This window comes from Hyaena hyaena, unplaced genomic scaffold (genome assembly GCF_003009895.1).
Source record: "Hyaena hyaena isolate Hyena2069 unplaced genomic scaffold, ASM300989v1 scaffold_160, whole genome shotgun sequence".
Lineage (NCBI taxonomy): Eukaryota > Metazoa > Chordata > Mammalia > Carnivora > Hyaenidae > Hyaena > Hyaena hyaena.
The window spans coordinates 2,888,130-2,908,620 of record NW_024080793.1 but is presented as its reverse complement, the minus strand read 5'-3'; the positions used below and the strand labels follow the sequence as shown (position 1 = coordinate 2,908,620).

Sequence of the window (20,491 nt, the reverse complement as noted above, 5' to 3'; positions counted from 1 at the left end):
GATGGCTGATGTGAACCTAGTGGACAGGGCTACTTCGAAGAGGAGGAAGGGGAGGAGGCAGATACTGCAGAGCTTGAGTGATGGATTTGGTTGATTGGAGGTATTTTGGTCACCAAAAGTGCCTGCTTTTGCAACACATCTAAATGAACGGTCTCTGATAGGGTGGCAAAAAGATACCAGCGTCTTTGTTAGTTAGGAGTTGAAATGGTAGTGGCTTTTTGTAGATGACTGCAGCACTGCTCTTCTCCCTCTGTTAGGCTGAAAAGACAACTGCAGAGGAATAAGAAACCTTGCAGCAATGCTGATGGTAGAACTCCTTTTACAAGAAGCCATAGTTTATAATTGTAACCTGAATAGGAGAAAAATTTTTTAATTTTTTAAATTAGAAAAAAATACCAGGCTGTTACTGGTTTGGCAGTGGAATGTATTGAACACTTTGATTGTACATCACAGAAGAGATGTTAAAATTCTTTCCTTGAATGTAAATCCTATAGGAGATGTTAATAAATTATGTATGAAGCAGTGGCTCTTTTCCTTTGTTAGTGTAGCTTTATGCCATCAACTAGGTTTTTAGAGTAAATCACTCTATAATGTAAATTACTTCATGAAAAAATTATAGGGATAAATTTTTCATAAGTTTAAGATTTAAGATCTATATTAAGTAATTTTTGTTACTTTTAGTTACTTTTAGATATTATTAAATAAACTCTAAAAGCAAATATTTTAAATTAAAGCACCAAGGTTTTTCTTTTAGATGTATTTCTGTTTAGTAAACACTCATAAGATATACTTGTGATATAGTGTGTTTTCATTGCATGTATTTTTTCTTTCTAAAAACATATGTTTTCAGATTAAATACGATTTTAAATATCTTTATGCATATTATAGTAGCCAGCCTGCCACACCTCCCTATTCCCTGAACTGGATGGCAGTGGCTTTGTAAAGCCCTTGAGGATCAGTGACAGTGTCTCTTAAATAGTGCTTATGTGGTAGAAAGTCTTGAGAGAAACTGTAATTTTGTTTTAGTAATTTTTTTCAACATACTAAGGAATTGGATTTGAATAAATTAGACTATGTAAAGTTTTCACTGATAAATTAAAGCAGTTTTGTTCTTTAAACAGTTATTTCTGCTTTAAGAATTATTTGATCATGGATATCAGGGTTAGTAGTCCTTAGGATCTCTTTTAAATCTGATGGAAACCGCAGCTAGAACTAAAGATGTCACATTAAAATTGCAAATGAAATTTAATAGCTTATACCAGTCAGTTCTTTGAACCTCAGTTAGGATAGTCTTTGAGAGTTTATGATTATCTTATTTCATTATTTAAATAGCTCAGTGTAGCATTATTTTTATTTTAAAGTATTAAGGGTATTCTTAAGTTTGTTGTGACTTTATCCAAGGTCATGTATTGTATAAGGATGTAAAGGACATAGGTCTATAAAATATTTCATAATATATCTTTCTACATGATATACAAAATAGTGTATCATAGAAATTATTTGAAAAGTGAAAAAGTCGTTGGCAAATTATTCATTAAATGAAACATAAATCTTACTTGGTTTCGAGTTTCTAACCATGATAGAAGAATGCTTTGTAAAATACCTGCTAGCTAAGCAAATGAAGAGACAGCAGTTTTCATAGTGACATTCATAACATCATCTCATTAATCATATGTATACTTTTAAATAGAATAGCATTAGATTTTAGTATTTTCTGGAATTAAATAAAAACTAAATTAAGAAAAGTTTATATCTTTCCTCTTGTGGTATGAAATATAAGACTGAGCTGTTGATTTTTGTGGTCTTTGAAATTGAACTTTTAAGGAGTTCAAAAGTTAAATATTTATAAGTATGCCTGTGAACTGAATCAAAACTATTTATTGATACTGTGTGGATTTTTGTCTTATAATTTTTCTCTGTATTTTACTGTCATTAATTACACATAATTTAACCAGTCTTTTTATATTAAATGTTCTTCTTAATTTTGACCTTCCCCCTAACCCCTCCCCGCCCGCTTGCTTGCTTGCTTGCTTGCTTGCTTGCTTTCCTTCTTTCCTTCTTTCCTTCTTTCCAACCTGAGTGAAATATTACTTAGCCCACAAGATGAGATAGGACACTTTGACATAGAGAAGATGGATAGTACTTGAGGAAATATGTGACTACATATTTGAGTACCTACTAAATGCCAAACCTGTAAAATGTGCTGCTGGAGTGTCAAATAAGACATGGAAACTTTACCTCCAGGAAAAAACTAAGTGAAATGTTATTGCTATTTAAGACTGATTGTGTTGGCTACTCCTAGGATCTCTAAAGGTTTATATAACCTAAAATATCTTCTCATTTAGACAGATAGGTATTTTGCAACTTGAAACACCATACTTTGTAAAATCTGATTGGAATCACAGATAATTATGAGAAGTAAATTACTTTGAAGTATTAAGTATCTTGAATGTAAAATGAGAAGTTTGGATGAAATGATTTCTAGATCTTCTAGTTCTAATAGTAATCTGTGGTTCTTGTTTTCTGTAGGGTCAGTTTCTAGAAGGAAAAGTTGCACCAGCTCTTCTTTTGGTATAGGTGGCACCTCACATGTTATGTAAAATATACGTTCTCAAAAATTGTTTTTTGTAAATCACATCACGACATCATCAGTCTCTGTGGCAAGCGTTATCCCCTTTATTCCCACACCCTACTCCCATTTCCTTTTTACACACTCATTCAGATGTGTTCTTATGCATCAATTCTTGTGAAACAGCATGTGTCATAATTCCCTAAGTTTTTAAGGCTGAATAATAATATATGTATACCACATTTTGTGTATCCATTCATCTGTGGGTGGACTCGGTTTCCTTCTACTTTCGGGTATTGTGAACAATGCTGCTGTGAATGTGGGTGTACAAATAATCTTCTTTAAGTCCTTGCTTTCTCATTCCTTTGGCGTATGTACCCAAACTTGTTTTTTAACTTATATAATTTTTGAACATTTTTAATTCAATACTGTTTTTAAGATCTGTGTATCTTATTTTATGTCTGTCTAGTTTTGGTGCTAACTCTTCTGTATAGTGTTGTGTAGTATTTATTACTAGTCCTGTGTGAAGGTCCTAGGTTTTTTCCAAATCTCTTTTACCCCACACACACTGCCACAGTGTAAATCCTACTACATGACTCTTTATAGACTATGTTAGTTACATACCATATAACAAGTTACTGCAAATCTTAGTAGCTTAAACAACAAATATTTATTATTTTAGAGTTTCTATGGAGCAGAAATTCAAAGTGTGGTCTGGCTTAGAATCTCTCATGAAGTTACAGTCAAGATGTCAGCCAGGGCTACAGTCATCTGAAGGCTTGAATCAACTGGAGAATCCACTTCCAAGATGGATCTCACACAGTCTCTTTCTCTGACTTTTGGCAAGAGGCCTCAGTTATTTGCCAAAGGCCTCTCCATGGAGCAGCTTGAGTATCTTCTTGACAGGTCAGCTGGCTTTTCCCTTGATCCCCGAGGAAAAAAGCAAGAAGTAAGCCATCTAAGTCTCAAAAGTCACACTGCTACCATATTTTCTTTACTAGAAATGAGTCATTAAGTCTAGCTCACACGAAGAAGATAAACTCTACTTTTTGACGGAATAGGGTTGAAAATTGTGGATATGTTTTAAGATCACTACATGGCCAATGAGAAATTTCAGTGGAATTTATTCCAAGGAGGGGTATCTTTGGATCATAGGGCATTTTTTCCTATTGCTGTTGTAACAAATTACCACAAGTTTGGTGTTTAACAGAGCACACATTTATTATCTTACAGCCCTAGAGGACAGAAGTTTAAAATGGTTTTCACTGGCCCCAAATTAAAATAGCAGCAGTACTGCACTTCTTCCAGAGGCTATAGGGAAGAATCCATTTCCTTTTTTTCTAGCTTCTAGAGGCCCCCTGTATTGGCTTGCAGCCCCTTCCTCTGTCTTCAGTGCCAGCAGCATACTAAATCTCTCTCTGACTCTGACTCTTGTGTCTCCCTAGAAGGGCCCTTGTGATTATCTTAGGTCCACCTGTATAATTCAGGAAAATCTCCCCATGTCAAGGTCCTTTGTTTTTAATTTTTTTTTAATGTTTGTTTATTTTTGACAGAGACAGAATGTGAGTGGAGGAGGAGCAGAGAGAGAGGGAGACACAGAATCTGAAACAGGATCCAGGCTCTGAGCTGTCAGCACAGAACCCAACCTGGGGCTTGAACTCACGGATTGTGAGTTCATGACCTGAGCTGAAGTCAGACGCTTAACCGACTGAGCCACCCAGGCATCCCTCCCCAGGTCAAGATCCTTAACTTAATCATATCTGCAAAGTCCCTTTAGACATGTAAAGTAATAGGTTCATGGGTTTCAGGGATTAGAATGTGGACATCTTCATGGGGCCATTGTTCTGTCTACTGTAGGCTTATATACACACATTTGTTTTTTTTTAAGCTGAAGTTTTTGAGTGGTTTTTTTTAAGTTATACTTTTGGGAATGAAGGTTACTTTTTTAGGTATTCAGATTTTCAAGTACCAGATTTGTTTAAAATATAGGGTATAATATAACTCAAATGGCAAATAAACATAACATTAAAGAACATCGAAATAATAGTTCCACCAGCTATTTTTAGATTCTTGGTTTTGTTATCACCTAATCTATGTCAGTATATCACCTACTGCTGATGTGGTTTATAATAGAAACATTAAAGCAACATGGCTTTCTACCTTTTAGGCTCGTTATTACACCATTTCTGTAGCTACTGTGTCCAAACCTCCCCTTCCTCACTCACAGTGTGAAGTCAGCTAGCCACAATGTGGTTCCTGTCCATATTTATGCTCTTACTTCCCTCTTTTCCCTGATTCCTCTACATTGAATTTCAGCTAAATTAAATTGTCATCTATTTTCCCAAATATACATCATTTTTCCAACCTCTGAACTTTGGTCATGCTGTTTCTTTTTCTGAAATACTAACCTCTAACCTTTATGTTAGCATTTACGCCACCTTTTCAGTCCCTTCTTAAATGGCTCTTACATTCTGAATGCTCTTCCTAATTTTTTCAACAAGGTGTTACTTCCATAGCATTCTATCAAATGTTTTTGAATACAAATTTGTATTTGTTTTATTTTTATTTTTTTGAGAGAGAGAGAAGTTGTGAGTGGAGGAGGAGCAAAGGGAGAGGGAGAGAGACTCACACAGGCTCCATGCTCAGCACAGAGTTAGATGCGGGTTCTCGGTATCACAATCATGATGTCATGACGTGAACATAAACCAAGAGTTAGATGCTCAACCAGCTGAGCAACACAGGCGTCCCATGTTTGCCTTCGGATTGTAAGTAATTTGTATCTTAGCCTGCTTCCCCTGTAAGTCAGAATCTTGAGACCAGGCCTTTGATGAAGTACTTTCTTTAGGATGTGATCCCAGGAATAGAGGGCTAGAAAGAGTTAAGGGGAAAGGGATGGCCAATAAGTATAGGTTCTCAAGTCAGTCACTACTTTGGACAACTGTGGCTTGATCTGTCAGAACTTTCTGAGGAACCATGTAGAATTAATTATTCAACTGTAAAAAGAGTATATATACTAGCTTCCATTCCCCTTTAGTCAAGGATTGCCCCATCAAACGTTCATTCTTTTATAGGTCGTACATACATGAATGTTGGGGACCCATGCTGGGGTGTCTCTAGGACAGAAAGCAAAAGATACCCAGTATAGTTAATATACAGTCAGTTTACATCTGAAGTGAGCTAACTGATGCAGTGATGGCTAGAGTTGAAGGCCATGAGAATGTAAGGTGGTACACAAACATCTGATATATTTGTATACTGACCTGATTTACCCTTCCTACTAGAATATCACTCCTTAGGTAGATAATAAGATACTTGAGAACAAGGAATGTGTCAGTTTATCCCCCCCCCCCCCCCCCGCACATTGGTCTTATAAGGCTCCTGTGATAGAGCACCACAGACTGGTGGCCTAAAACTCTAGAAATCTGGGGGCACCTGGGTGACTCAGTCGGTTAAGTGTCTGACTTCGGCTCAGGTCATGATCTCACTGTTCATGGGTTCGAACCCCGCGTCAGGCTCTGTGCTGACAGCTAGCCCAGAGCCTGGAGCCTACTTTGGATTCTATATCTCCCTCTCTCTCTGACCCTCCCCTGCTCACGCTGTCTTCACTCTCTCTCTCAGAAGTAAATAAAACATTTTTTAAAAAACTGTAGAAATCTATTTCTTCACAGTTCTGGAAACTAGAAATCCAAAATCAAGATGTCAACAAGGTTGGATCCTCCTGGAGAGTCTATTCTGTGCCTCTCCCTAGCTCCTGGTGGTTGCTGGCAGTTTGTGGCATTCCTTTGCTTGCAGCTTCCTCACTCCAATCTTTGCCTCCATTGTCACATGGTGTTTTCCCTCTATCTTAGTATCCATCTCTTCACTTGGCATCCTTTTAGGTTACCAGTCATTGGATTTAAGGCCCACCTTAATCTAGTAAGATCTTAACTTGGTTACATGTGTAAAGACCTGCTTCCAAATGAGGTCACTTTTCAGAGATACTAAGGGCTAGCTACCTGTGATTTAATGTATCTTTTTGGAGAACACAGTTCAACCTACAAAGTCTCTATACAGTATTTGTATGGTGTCTTGGGAATAGTAAATTCTCAAATATTCATGGATTTGAATTATATAGCCATAGAGAGATAATAGAAAAGTCATTTTAGACATTCCTTGAACTTGTATCCTTTTTCTCTTCCTTGTCCTCCGTGGCTGATAAAGCACTGCTTCAGTTTATCCCTGCTTGTATTTGTCTTTTTGTGGCTGCCACAGAATAAAGCATGTGGGAATTAACAAGAGCTAAGTGTTCGAAGGGTGGCTGGGTGTCTCAGTCAGTTGAACATCCGACTCTTATTTCAGCTCAGGTCATGATCTCGTGGTCCTGAGATTGAGCCCTGTATCGGGCTCTGCACTGAGCGTGGAGCCCACTTACAATTCTCTTTGTCTCTTTCCTTCTGCCTTTCTCCACCACTCATGCTCTCTCTCTTTCTTAAAAACAACAACAAAATCCAAGTGTTCAATAATAAACCTTGTCTTAACGGTGGAGAAAACAAAACTCATCAAAAACTCATCATCAGCAGGAAGACTCATTATGGGCTAGAGGGGACAGGAAGATTTTATGGTAAAGCAACAGAACCATGCCTTAAAGGCTAGAGACACATTTGCAAAGCAGAGGAACAAAGGAAGGGGCTTTCAAGAAGAGGCAAATTGTGAACGATAGTACAAAATAGTATGTACAGGATAATGAAGAGGGATTTGAGAAGAGTTATACTGAGACCTAATAGAACATAAGTTTGGAAGGTAGACTTAACTGATATAACAGATTACGAAAACCACCTAGAGGTAGTATTATTATCATGAGCATTAGAAACAGGAGTTTGAAATCTGGCTTAGCAACTTGATTTGTGTTCTCAGGAAAGTTATTTAGCATTTTGAACTCCCATCTTCCTTAACTCTAAAATGGTAAGTGATAGCTACGTAACAGTTTTGAAGATTAAATGAAATATATATGTAGAGCACTTATACTACATAGCATATTGTAAGTATGCAGTAAATGGCAGGCTTTCTAAATTTCACATACCAAATACACAGAAAAGCACATATATAAAGGATTTAAGTGATAGAACTTTTTACGCTTTTTCCTGTTTTAAAATTTCAGTGGGTTATTTCTGAAAATTAGTCCTGTTCTTGGCTACAAGGCAAACCTTAAAAAATTCCAAATAGTAGCGCTTTTGAGGGCAACAGTCTCCAGTTAGTCTAACAAACAATAAGTTAGTGGCAATAAAAAAATGACTCAGAAGTAATTTTATATACCTAATAATTGAAAAAGATCTTCCAGTTTCCCCCTAGATCAAAGAGGAAATCTGTTGAAATTGTGAATTTTCAAGAAATAAAAAGGAAAACACTTTATACTAAAACCTATAGGACATAGCCAAGCTTATAATAAGAAGAAAATTAATACCCTTAAATACTTATTAAGACAGAAACTGGTAAAAAAAATATGTAAATAGAGTAAGGAAATAAATGAATTAATATTCAGTTTAAGTAACAATAAAGAACAAAATAAATCAGTGTGAAATAAGTTAAGAATAAATACAAAAATGAGTAAAGTAGTAAACAAAGTTGTAGGAAAGATATATAACACCAAAAGTTTATATTTTTGGTAAAGGTCAGTAAAATAGATGAAACACTATCAAGTCTGATTAAGAAAACAAAAGACCTGGAGTGCCTGGGGTGGCTCAGTCTCTTAAGCGTCAGACTTCTGCTCAGGTCAGGATCTTGTGGTTTATGAGTTCAGGTCCTGCACTGGGCTCTGTGCTGATAGCTCAGCCTGGAGCCTGCTTTGGTTTCTGTGTCTCCCTCTCTGCCCCTCTCCGGCTCATGCTCTCTCTCTCTCTCCCTCAAAATAAATAAACATAAAAAAAATTTTTTAAAGAAAAGAAGAGCCCAAAAGAGCACGAATAAGAAAAGAGGCAAATTTTTAAGTGAGAGAATAAATACAACTCTGTGGTAATACACCTGAAAAGCTAGAGGAAATAATTTACTGGTGAGCTATTAATGAATCAAATAATAAAAACTAAAAAAGATGACACCTAAAAATTATTTACTGAAATCTTAAGAGTAAGACTATAAAATCCTGAAGCACTAAACTATTCCTATTAAAATAAGGGATAAGATCACTCTTCAGCATTATTTTGAAGTTTCAATCTAACAAGATAAGAAAAAGAAATGAAGAGTAAATACCGGGAAAGAAGAGACAAAAATTATCTTTACTTATATATTATATAATTAAACCCAGAAAATGTACTAGAAAAACTATTAGAACTCATGGGATAATTTGAGAAGGTGGATGCATAAAATGTATTATGTATTAAATAAAATCAGTTCTTACTGAGATTAGCAATATCTGGAATGGAATGGTGTTTATTCATGGCAAGTCAAACAACAACAAAAAATCCAGAAATTTGATAGAAAAGGCATAGGAACATTTCTTGAAGAAAAGTAGAAAATTTTATTGAAGGACTTGATTTATTTATGACCGAATGAGGTTAGATTTAGTATCATAGAAATATAATCTACCTCAAATTAACAGAAATGTAATGCAGTAACAGTTTTAAGTATACATGAGAATTTAGCAAATGATAAGAAACAACATTTCTGTTCAGTGGAAAGGAAATGTTTTGTTTAATAAACAGTGCTGATGTAATTGGTTATCTTTATGGGAGACCATAAAGTTAAAGCATTATACTCATACCATATGTAAAAGTAGCAATTCTATATGAATTCAGCACCTTAATGTAAATATGGAATTTCTCATACCAGCTAGTATATTAATCACTGGCATTTATCACCTCTTTCTCCTAAGACCTCATTTAAGTGATAGTAAAAAAAAAAAATTTTTTTTTAAGATATGTACTTATAATGCCATAGAGTGAGAGGGAGCCAAATAGAGATTGCAGCAAATTCCTGGAAGATGAAGAAATCATGGAAATTAAAAATGATTGCTGAAAATTAATCAAGGACCTTAAAACTTCCTAGTTCTCTATTCTTTCCAGCATAGCAGGTTATTTCGTCTTATTTAAAAGTGAAATACTAGGGGCGCCTGGGTGGCTCAGTCGGTTAAGCGTCTGATTTCAGCTCAGGTCATGATCTCACAGTTCGTGGGTTCGAGCCCCGCATCGGGCTCTGTGCTGACAGCTAGTTCAGAGCTTGGAGCCTGTCTTCGGATTCTGCGTCTCCCTCTCTCTCTGACCCTCCCCAGCTTATGCTGTCTCTCTCTCTCAGAAATATTTTTTTTTTAATTAAATAAATGTGAAATCCTAATCTTGAGAATTTTTCAATAGCCTTTGAAATTATCTGGGCTACCTTGGAGTGTTTAAAAACCAGAATTGGAAATTAATGTTCTGAGCCAAGAGTCAGCAAACTACCATCGTTTTTGTAAACTGAGTTTTATTGAAATGTGGTTATGCCCATTTATTTATATATTATCTGTGGCTGCTTTTGTGTTAAAACAGCAAAGGTGATTTTGACAGAAATCTTAGGGCCCATAAAGCCTTTGCAGAAAATGTTTGCCAATTCAGGTAATTTTGGTGGCCATCTTAGAGCTTGTCCTTGCTGAGAATAGACTTGGTAGAGTCCAGCCAAAGTAATTAGCCATTTACAGAATGTAAGGAAAGGAAGGATTGAGCAAAGAATATAGCAGATAGGAAACTAAATATCATCACCTATTGGGTCTTAGTAGAGAATAGAAAGAGAAGTAGAATGGAAGATAAGGACCTGCTTTGATTGTTAAATAAAGAGAAAAGAATTGGAGTGCCAGGGTGGCTTAGTTGGTTGAGTGACTTTTTCTTTTGGCTCAGGTCATGACCCCAGGGTTGTGGGATTGAGCCCACATGCAGGGTTCTGCACTTAGCATGGAGCCTGCTTAAGATTCTCTCTCTTTCCCTCTGCCCCTTTTCCGTGCTCGTGCATTCTCTTTTTCTCTCTCTCAAATTAAAAAAAAGAAGAAGAAGAAGAATTAAAAATAGGTGAGGACTCTGCTTGGAATTAAAACTTGTTTTTGGTATATTGATTTTTGTATCTGAAAAACTTGTTAAATTTTCATATTTAAGATTTTCTCCTTTTTTAACGCCTTTCCTCATTCTTTCTAAAAATTTACGTGCTAATTAGTAATTAGGACTTCAAGGATTGTGTTGAATAAAAGTGGTAATAGTAGACATCCTTATCTTATTCTTAAGTTTAAAAAGAATGCCCCTAACATCTCACTATTAAAAATGTTTACTGTAGGGGCGCCTTGGTGACTCAGTCAGTTGGGCGTCCAACTTGCACTCAGGTCATGATCTCACAGCTCGTGAGTTTGAGCCCCGCATCAGGTTCTGTGCTGACAGCTCAGAGCCTGGAGCCTGCTTCAGATTCTGTGTCTCCCTCTCTCTCTCTGTCCCTCCCCCACTCGCTCTGTGTCTCTCTCTCTCTCTCAAAAGTAAATTTGAAAAAAAATATGTTTACTGTAGCTTTTTGCCAGCTTCCATTCTGTTTTTAGTTTATTAAGAGTTTTTTTCTTGCATAGTTAATGACTTTTATAAAATATTTTTTTCTTTGTCTATTGAGATGATCATATGATTTTTCTTCTTTAATATTTTAATGTAGTGAATGACACATAAATGATCTAACATTAAACTATCCTTGCATAGGAGAACTCAGCCTGATTCTACTATAGTTTCTTTACTGTATACTAATATATTCTGTTTCTTGATACTTTGTTCATGATTTTTGTATCAATATTCATGATAATGATAACCATAATTATTTTTCACACTACCTTTGACTTTTATATTACAGTATATTGGCCTGATAGAATGTGTATTGACAATTTCTATTCCTGGGAAAGTTTTATAAAGTTGGAATGATTTATTTCTTAAATGTTTGGAAGAAGGTATATGTAAAACTGTTTGGATCTGGAGTCTTTTTGTGTTGGGAGAAGGGAGAAAATATTTACTGCTCTAATTTTTTAATAATTATAGAACTATTAAGATTTTCTATTTCTTCTTAAATCAGCACCTCCCTCCTTCCAAATTTTGTTCATATTCTGTGTTTGGTCTTCTCTCTAATTCTATTTAGCCTTTTCAGAGAACCAACTTTTTGCTTTGATCTTCAAACTGTACTAAAAGGTATCAGAGAAGGCTTCTCAGCAGACCTCAGACCTTTTTTTTCTAGAAACAATGACTGTATTTTTATATATCCTTTCAGTGACATTTTTTATCCTTACACAGTTCTTTTAATATAACAGGATGAGACACAACGACCTACGCTCTTTGGGGGTGTTTTTTTGCCTTTTTCCTTTCTTAACATCTACTTCATTCTTTTTGATGCAGTGTAGTATTCCAATGTATGATTGTATCGTATTTATTTAAAAGTAGTTATGCTTTTATACCAAATAAAAAGTTGCTCACTTGCTTGAAGTAACCTGCCTGATCTTTTATTCCTACTCTATCTAGTAACAGGCATCATCAGAGAACTCCTCGAAAGAGGGTATATTCCATTTAAATATCTTTAATTGAAAAACAAAACTGCTTCCATAATTTAAGTGTGTTGTAATGTTCTTAAACATTTAAATCTCCATTCCTTCTCTGATTCATCTTAGTGTGTAATAGGAGGAGTAGATGCAATCTTATCCATTTTCTTATGGCTGCCCTTTTGCCCAATGCCCTTATCTACCACCCATATTTTCACATGTATTTGAAATGCTACCTTCATTATGACTGAATTTATATATATTTACTTAATGGACGTGTGTGTGTGTGTGTGCGCGCGCGCGCGCAGGTGCATGTTCCCATGGTTGACCTATTCATATGACAGTATCCTAGCTTTTAAAAACGTTTTAAAAAAAAAAAACTTTTAAGAATAAATTTATTTATTTTTGAAGGAGAGCACAAGCTGGGGAGGGACAGAGAGAGAGAGGGAGACATAGAATCTGAAGCAGGCTCTAGGCTTAGAGCTGTCAGCACAGAGCCCGATGCAGGGCTCGAACTCAAAAACTGTGAGATCATGACCTGAGCCAAAGTCAGATGCTCAACTAGCTGAGCCCCCCAGGCACCTAAAAAAATGACTTTGGACTAAGAAAAGAGTTGGAAAAATAGTGTAGTGAGTTCCTGTAGACTCTTATACTCCTGTATACCCTTAAGATATGTTAACATCTTACATATTCACAGTACAAGTACCAGGACTAAAAAATGAACTTATTAGTACAGTGCAGTTAACTATATATTGTTTTATTTATAAAGGCTTTATACAATACTTTAATATGTGGTCATTCTATTCCTTCTATTCTCTTTGCATGTTTTCCGTTTATTGCTTGTTTTTCCAAATGCCTAGCTACAGAAAACAAAATGAAAACAAACCTTATGTAGCATTTTTATGGGACTCTATAAGATTTATAAATTAAGTTGGGGGAAATGATATCTTCATGATACTGAATCTTTATGTACATGAACAAAATATGTTTATACTTTTCCTCATATGTTTTGGACGCTTTTTGTTCAGTTTATGCCTAAGTATTTTATATTCCTAAAAATTATAAAAAGGACCTTTCCTTCCATTTCATCTTCTATCTGTTTTCTCTTTGCACATAAAAAGGAAAGACTTCTGTATATTTTGGACTACACTAAATTACTCTGTTATAGTAACATATAGTTGATTCTTTGGGATATTCTAGGTATATAATTATGTCATCTGCCAATTGTATTCCTTCTAACTTCATTACTCTAGTATAGTGAGTAACAGGGGTCACAGTGGGCTTCCTCTGACTTTGGAAATAGATCTACTGTTTTCCTATTAAGTATGGTGCTAGCTTTGGGGCTGATATCAGTCATGTTAAAGAAGAGTCCTTTTATGTTCAGGGTTCTCAACCAAGAATGGACAACTGTATTTGTAGAACATCTTTTCATCACCTTTGACACGATCATATTTTTTTTTCCTTGTAGATCTATTAGTACGTTGAATGATGGCGAGTTTCTAATAGTGATTTTTGTTGTAAATTTTAGAGTTTCTTTCTCTTTGGTGTTTTGATTCATTACATTTTCTAGACAATTATCTACTTAAGTTTTCAAGTTTGTTTACATACAGTTGAACAAAGTAGTCTTTTAGGATTCTTTTGCTTTTTTTCTGTTGGTACTATCTTACTGCCAGCTAAGAGTGAGAGCAAATACATATTTTTAATGCATCAAAACAAAACAATAAGAACACTTTCATTGATTTAAAAAAAAAGTGATCCGAGATTTCTTACATTAGTAATAATGTTAACTCCAAATTGAATTCTATTTGAATATCTCTTGCCAGCCTGAAACTTTCTTCCTCCTTGCATTAATTTCTTAGGATACTTGTAAGTTTGTTTTTCAGTGAACATTTGGATGAAAGTCTAAATAATGGACGCTTTTCTTTCTTTTCTCCTACCTTTCTCTTATGGGGTGAAGATCTCTCTAATGGGCATCTTGACTACAAAAAAACCAAATTGGGATGTTTGCATACTCTCATTTAAGTGAAAGATTCAGAGGTTTTATTCATTTCATGAGATAAATTTTGATTTTTTAATGTTGTTGAGTGACTTGTTAATATCTATTTGGTATGAAATTCTAATGATTGTATAAAAGGTGTTCTAAAGTAAATTTAGGATTTCCCAAATTTTGCATCAAGCAATTTCAAGTTAGGGAAGGATGGTTGCAACAATTTAAAAGGATACAAGGGAGTATTATTCCATGAAACATCTTCTTGTTTCAATCAAATTATATGAAATACCCTGCTTTCTAGAGCAGAAATGACTTTCATGATTGTGATTCGGGGGTGGGGCATGTGGGGGGAGAGCTGTTCAGATATTTTAATTATGCATATGAAAGGTTGAATTTTTTTCCCTTCAATAAAGACTGCTTAGTCTATCTATGTTCATTTTCCCCATCTGGCTTTCTGTGGTTGCATGAGGTCTCCATGTCTTCATATACCTGTGTATACCTGTCTCTTTCCCAGTGTTAATTACCTTTTATATCTTATTATTTTAGTGCAAACTTGTCTGTTAAAATTTTATTTGAAATAAAGAATTTTAGGGCTTGTGCTATTAAATTCTGTCAGTTTCCCACTTCTGCTACATGGTTTTTAATGTTCTATATATTTTCAGACCTGCTAGTTAATGGGATGATGTAAAGCAAGTAAATGATCATACCTATGAATTTCTTCTTCATTTTTGAGATGTGTCTTTACTTTTCAAGTGGCTGAAATACTTCTTTACCTCTTGTCCTTTGGTCAAGGGACAGAAGCTTAAAACTGTAGATTGACATTGGCTCATACTAAGTAAGATATGTTACATGTTACATAAAAAGTTACGTCTTTTTATGACGTATACCTACATAGCAGTTTTGTTTTTAACTTGCCTTTTCTTACTTAATTCTAACCATATCCCTGTGGTATATGTCCTGCTGAAGAGAGCACTAACAGTATCCCTGTAAATGGTACTTGTGCAGATAGTAGATAACCATTTTACAAACGGTGAAAGGAATTAAAATGAAGGGGCAAAGATTAAACCATGACCAAGCCTGCAATTAAGACTTGGGTCTCCAAATACAAATCTAGTTCTCATTGTTTTCCATCCTAAAGACTTTTGTCAGTGATTGCCCACCTCTCACGACTCACTTTCCTCCTCAGATGATAATGGCTTGCACCGGATGTATCATTAACTCAAAGAAGTGACTAAATGTGAGTCCTTTGACTTTCCTTGTTAAGGGCCTTCCAGTTGCTGAACTCCAATACGGTCTTGACTAGTTAGTGACCTGGCTGTCTTAGTTTGTGTAGTGGATTTTAATCCAGAAGCATCTTATGTCAAGATCTTTAAGTATCATTTATAAACAAACTTTTGTAATACTTTTTAGTTCTAAAAGAATTGATAGGCAGAATTTTATTTATTCTAAATTGTGTTTGGGATTAAACTGAAAAGAGAATCTGGGTCTTCTGAACTTGGTTAGTCTTAATCTAACTCTTAGCAATCTGTAATTCTTCATATTACGGACCTCTTACTACCTAGCTATCTTCTATATCTTTCTTTTCTTTCAGTGATGTAATTAATTGCCAGACTGTACATCACTTCTCTTTGACAGTTTCTACTTCTAAACGTCAGTTTTCTTTAAGTGTCTTTTGGCCTCAGTCTGAGCACAGTGGGTCCACATATGCTATTGCATGGCCTAATATATTCATCTTTTTGAATAAATGTAATAGAATTTTGTATTAGTAATTCTTATTTTTCATCTTCCTATCAGAAAGATTTGAGGTCTCAATCTAGTGCTGTCATTAGTATTCGTTCTGTTAAATGGCTTCCTTTTTAATGAGGTCTTGGAAGTTCAAAACTACTTCTCATGGATGATAGTTAAGACTAGCTTTCTATAAAAGTGACAAAATGTAATACCTAATCTCATTAATTCACTCTGGCTTTAAAATTATGTAGCTGTTGGGCAAAATTCATAAATAATGTTACCAATATAAATTTCTTATCAATGATTATACTTCATTACATAAGTTTTGCCTGTAAGACCAGTTAAAGTATCTTTGAAAAAAATCCTAACTTGACAGAAATCTCATCCACCTGTGAAAAGGCAGATGTAATCAAATACTACTGAGGTCCTCTTCTATTTTATTCCTCCTTGTCTTCAGCTAAGACTCCAGTGTTTCATCCTCTTAGAAAGATGATGCTCCTTGAACAATATTGGTTTGAGACATTACTACCATATTAACACAGTTCTTATTAAATATCTCCAGAGTTTTGTTTCTTTATCCCTTTCTTTTTAAACAAGCAGCCACAATATTTTTTAGTAGTGAATTTCAAAATCCTTTTTAACCTTATAGGTCCAAGGGTAGCCAAGGATGGCTGCAGCTTCATATGATCAGTTGTTAAAGCAAGTTGAGGCACTGAAGATGGAGAACTCAAATCTTCGACAAGAGCTAGAAGATAATTCCAATCATCTTACAAAACTGGAAACTGAGGCATCTAATATGAAGGTATCAAGACTGTAACTTTTGATTGTAGTTTATCCATTTTATTCAGTATACCCTCCTATAAACTTGGGGTTAGAATCTGCACTTAAAATTGTATTTTAAGTGAAGCAGTAATATGTAAACTCCTTCTTGGAAAAGTTAGCATGTGTGTTTTGAACAAAATGTATTAATCCAGCATATCATATAGAGAAAATAATCGTAAACCCCCAATTACTAGTTAGTTCTTAGTTGTTTTTAAGCTTAAAAATAAGAGACCAAGTTTAGTATCACTCTGCTGAGGCTGGGTATTCTGTGTAATTCACAGAAACTAGTCTCACAACTTTAGAGTATACCTCAATTATTAACAATAGTCTTCCTCCCCAACTGTCTAGATCTTGTCTCCACTTAAGTACTACAGTGATAAATGTTCAAGAAAAACTCAGTTCCCAGGGGGAAGAGTCCAGAACTGAAAGTCAGTACCTGGTCCTATTCCTTGTTTTGCCACAAGTCAAGTTATATCACCATTAGGAACGCTTCTGGACTTAAGGCGCCTTATTTAGAAAATACAGGCATCATAGTGGCCTAGATGATTTCCCTGGCTCCTTCAAGTCCTGAAATTGGCTTGCCAAATAGCATTGAAAAGTTGTGAAAAGTTACAAAATATTCAGTCTACAGTGGGAAAGATATGTTCTAATTTCAAAATAATTGAGGTTGAAATTTTAGCTATTTTAATTTCCAGTTACTTAGGCAGATTAATCTTCTCACTGAACTTAATAACTTTATAAATTTTGGAGATCATCGACAAAACTGTTAACCTCTTTCTCTTTTAAAAACTCTTCCTGCTTCGTGTTGTTTCTGCCTCTTGGCAATTTTAGCATCCGGGTGCCTGACCCTGTTCTTCCTATCTGTCCACTACTCTTATTTATTTCCTATTTTCTTCTTGTTCTTTTTCTATGCATTTTGAGGTCACCTTTATTCTTCAAGCTTCTGTACATCACTGAACTACTTTTGCTCCTCTCTTTCCCTTTATAGTCAAATCATAACAGTTCAACCTTTTACTCATGTGTACGATTCTGTCTATCTATAAATCTTTTCTATTCTAATTACACACCTATTTCTGTGTGTAAAAACTGTCTTCAGCAATGACAGATCTCCAAGATACCTACTTCCAGTCCTTTTGGACATAAGGTAGACTTTAAACAAACATGTTTTCTCACCATGAACTGTAGGTGATATTAAAAACAAATCAGTTATCTAATAGGTTGAAAAAGATTAGTTTGCTATTTTAACAATAATTAACACAATATATCTAAAATTATTGTGCATAGCATGTGGTTTTAAAAGTTTGAAGATACAGAATTAAAATTCCCAACAGGACTACTCTTTCATCTACTTTGGGAAGTATATTTTACAAAGAACTCCTCTTGGCAGGCCTATCTAGATACCTGCTTTATAGTACATAATTCTGAGATCGCTTTTAAGTTTTTACTTAACTATTTGAGGAAATTAGGAATTAATTTTTGGGACACATTTTAACCTACCCTTATGCCCATCTGCATGCTGGAGATGCAAGTGGAATGTCTCAGAATAACAATACAATTCAGACCCTTAAATTTCTACAGTGGAATTTAAGGTTGACCACTTATCCGTGTGGTATAATATTATACATCAGGAATAATTGACACTTAAGGTATGTCTAAATTCAACCATGAGTTGATTATTACTCAGCAAGTGCTTCTGCAGACATCTTTGCAAAGACATCCACATAATTCTTTAGGATTGGGCATATGGTATCAAAACAGTTACAACCTTATAATGAAATTATTATGTAGCTCTTCTAAGATGCTTCAAGCTGTTCAAGAGCATGAACCATGACCATTTGTTTTGTCTTAGAATATTGATTTGTGAAAAGACACTTGGAGACACTGGCACTTCCTCCATTGGATTAAAGTTAATCCAAAACAGTAGTTATTTATCTCAAAATCACTTATTCTTTGGAATACATTATATAACCTTGAATGATGTTTCCTCCTCATTAACCTGTTTACCCCAAAGAAAGGCAAGGTGGGCCTTCAACTAGATTAATTTAAGGATTTCTGAAATTTACACAGCAGTACCATCTAGTGGCAAAAAAGAATACTGCTTTGCTGTTGATAACAAGGCACTGATACAAATAAGCTATAAAAATATTTTGTGTGTGTGTGTGTGACAGAGAAATATGTGTACAACAGTTAGGGAAATGTGAACCCTGACTGTATATTTGAAAACATTAAAGAAAAGTTTATTTTTTAGGTATAATGATGGCATTATGATTTAGAAAGATTTCCTGTTTAAATATATGTACTGAATTACTTATAGAAGAAATACTATGATGTCTGAGATTTGTTTTCCAAATAAATTTGAGTCAGGGAGGGAAATAGAGGAAGTGGGTGTGGGTATAGGTGAAACAAGATCATGAGTTGGTAATTATTGAGGCAGAATATGAGGATACATGGGAGTTTGCTATAATGTTCTCCATACTAGGTATATGTTTGACATTTTCTGTAAAAAAATATATGTGGCAAAATAAAATAGAGATTGCATGGGATTTAGATGACCTGGAAACAGATAAATGCAGGATTATAGCTAAATTTAAAAGACATTATGTACTGTAGTATTTATTCCAGGGCTAGAACTCAACTTGATTTACTTTAAAATGCTGAGCATACAGGTGGCCGGGTGGCAAGTTAGTTGAGTCTCCGACTCTTGATTTGGGCTCAGCTCATGGTCCCAAGGTCGTGGGATTGAGCCCTGCATCTGGCTCCACACTGAGCATGGAGCCTGCTTAAGATTCTCTCCTCCCCACCCCCCCTCACACTTTATCTCTCACTCTTAAAAAAAAAATAACAATTTAAAAAATAAAATGCTGAGCATAGCAGCAAGATAAATATGGCCATGTAGAGATGTGAAGCCTTTAAACTGAGAGATGTCTTGGTATAGAAAAATTATCTGTAGGTAAATTTTTAATGAGCCATTTATATCTTTGTTGTATTTTGTCAGAATGAAACTTTATAAATTGTATAACTTCAAAACCGTATACATGTAGAGTATCTTATTTTCAGAGTATAAGAAACAATTAGAAATAAAGACTTAGATTGACATATTTCATAACTTACTTGGAAGATTTAATTATTAAATGTGTTTGGTTAATAAAAAGAATATATAACTGATATATACTGATAGAAACAGAAGTGAGTCAAGTAACAACCTCCTTGAAATGGCATAGTTATTCACTGGTAAATATTTTCTTTTCACTGATAGCACCACAGAACATTTCACCTCTAATAAATAATCCTTTAATGTTTCCAAAATCTTAAAGTACTTTTTAAAATGTGCAGTTATAGAATATAAATAATCTTTTAAAACCAAATATCCAGGATTTATAAATGCAAATGAATATTCTCTCCTTCTAAATTACATAGTAATTTTAAAAACTGCCATTTCTCAAAACTTTTTCTGAAATATTTTATTTACAATTGTTTTGCAGTTGTGTTACATGTTTATTTGTTTTAAGTCTTTGAAATTGAGGACTACTTCTTTAAGGTTGTATGCACTACTCAGCCCTAGGCAGTCATTCTTACTGCAACATAAGAAACACTGGATAAAATACAAAATTCATACTTTAAAAGACCTTGGAAAACTGTGGAGTCATCAAGGAGTATATTAACTAAAATTCATAAGAGGAAAGATCCCTTTCTAGATGAGCTGAGTTCGCTGGTGATTTTCTTCCCCATGAATATTTGTTGATTCTGAATACAGACTGCTGTTAATCATTGGCACAGGCAGGACTTCATTGGAGGAAAGAAACTGTTGCAACCCTTGACAAACATGTGGGCAGATGTGAAGTACTGACATATAGAGGAGCTCCAAATGCATGGCTAGTTTTCCCCATGGAGC

The 20,491-nt window shown here is 34.9% G+C and overlaps 1 protein-coding gene across 5 annotated transcripts in view; it reads left to right on the top strand.

The window, feature by feature from the left end:
• The window catches only part of APC (APC regulator of WNT signaling pathway), a 145,299-nt gene that overhangs the window by 49,447 nt on the left and 75,361 nt on the right, over positions 1-20,491 (top strand). For all 5 annotated transcript variants that reach the window (XM_039239720.1, XM_039239722.1, XM_039239724.1 and 2 more), the window contains exon 2: positions 16,427-16,579. In XM_039239720.1, the coding sequence (XP_039095651.1) occupies positions 16,445-16,579 (135 nt within the window). In that variant the 5' untranslated portion in view covers positions 16,427-16,444. The remainder of the gene's footprint in view (positions 1-16,426; positions 16,580-20,491) is intronic.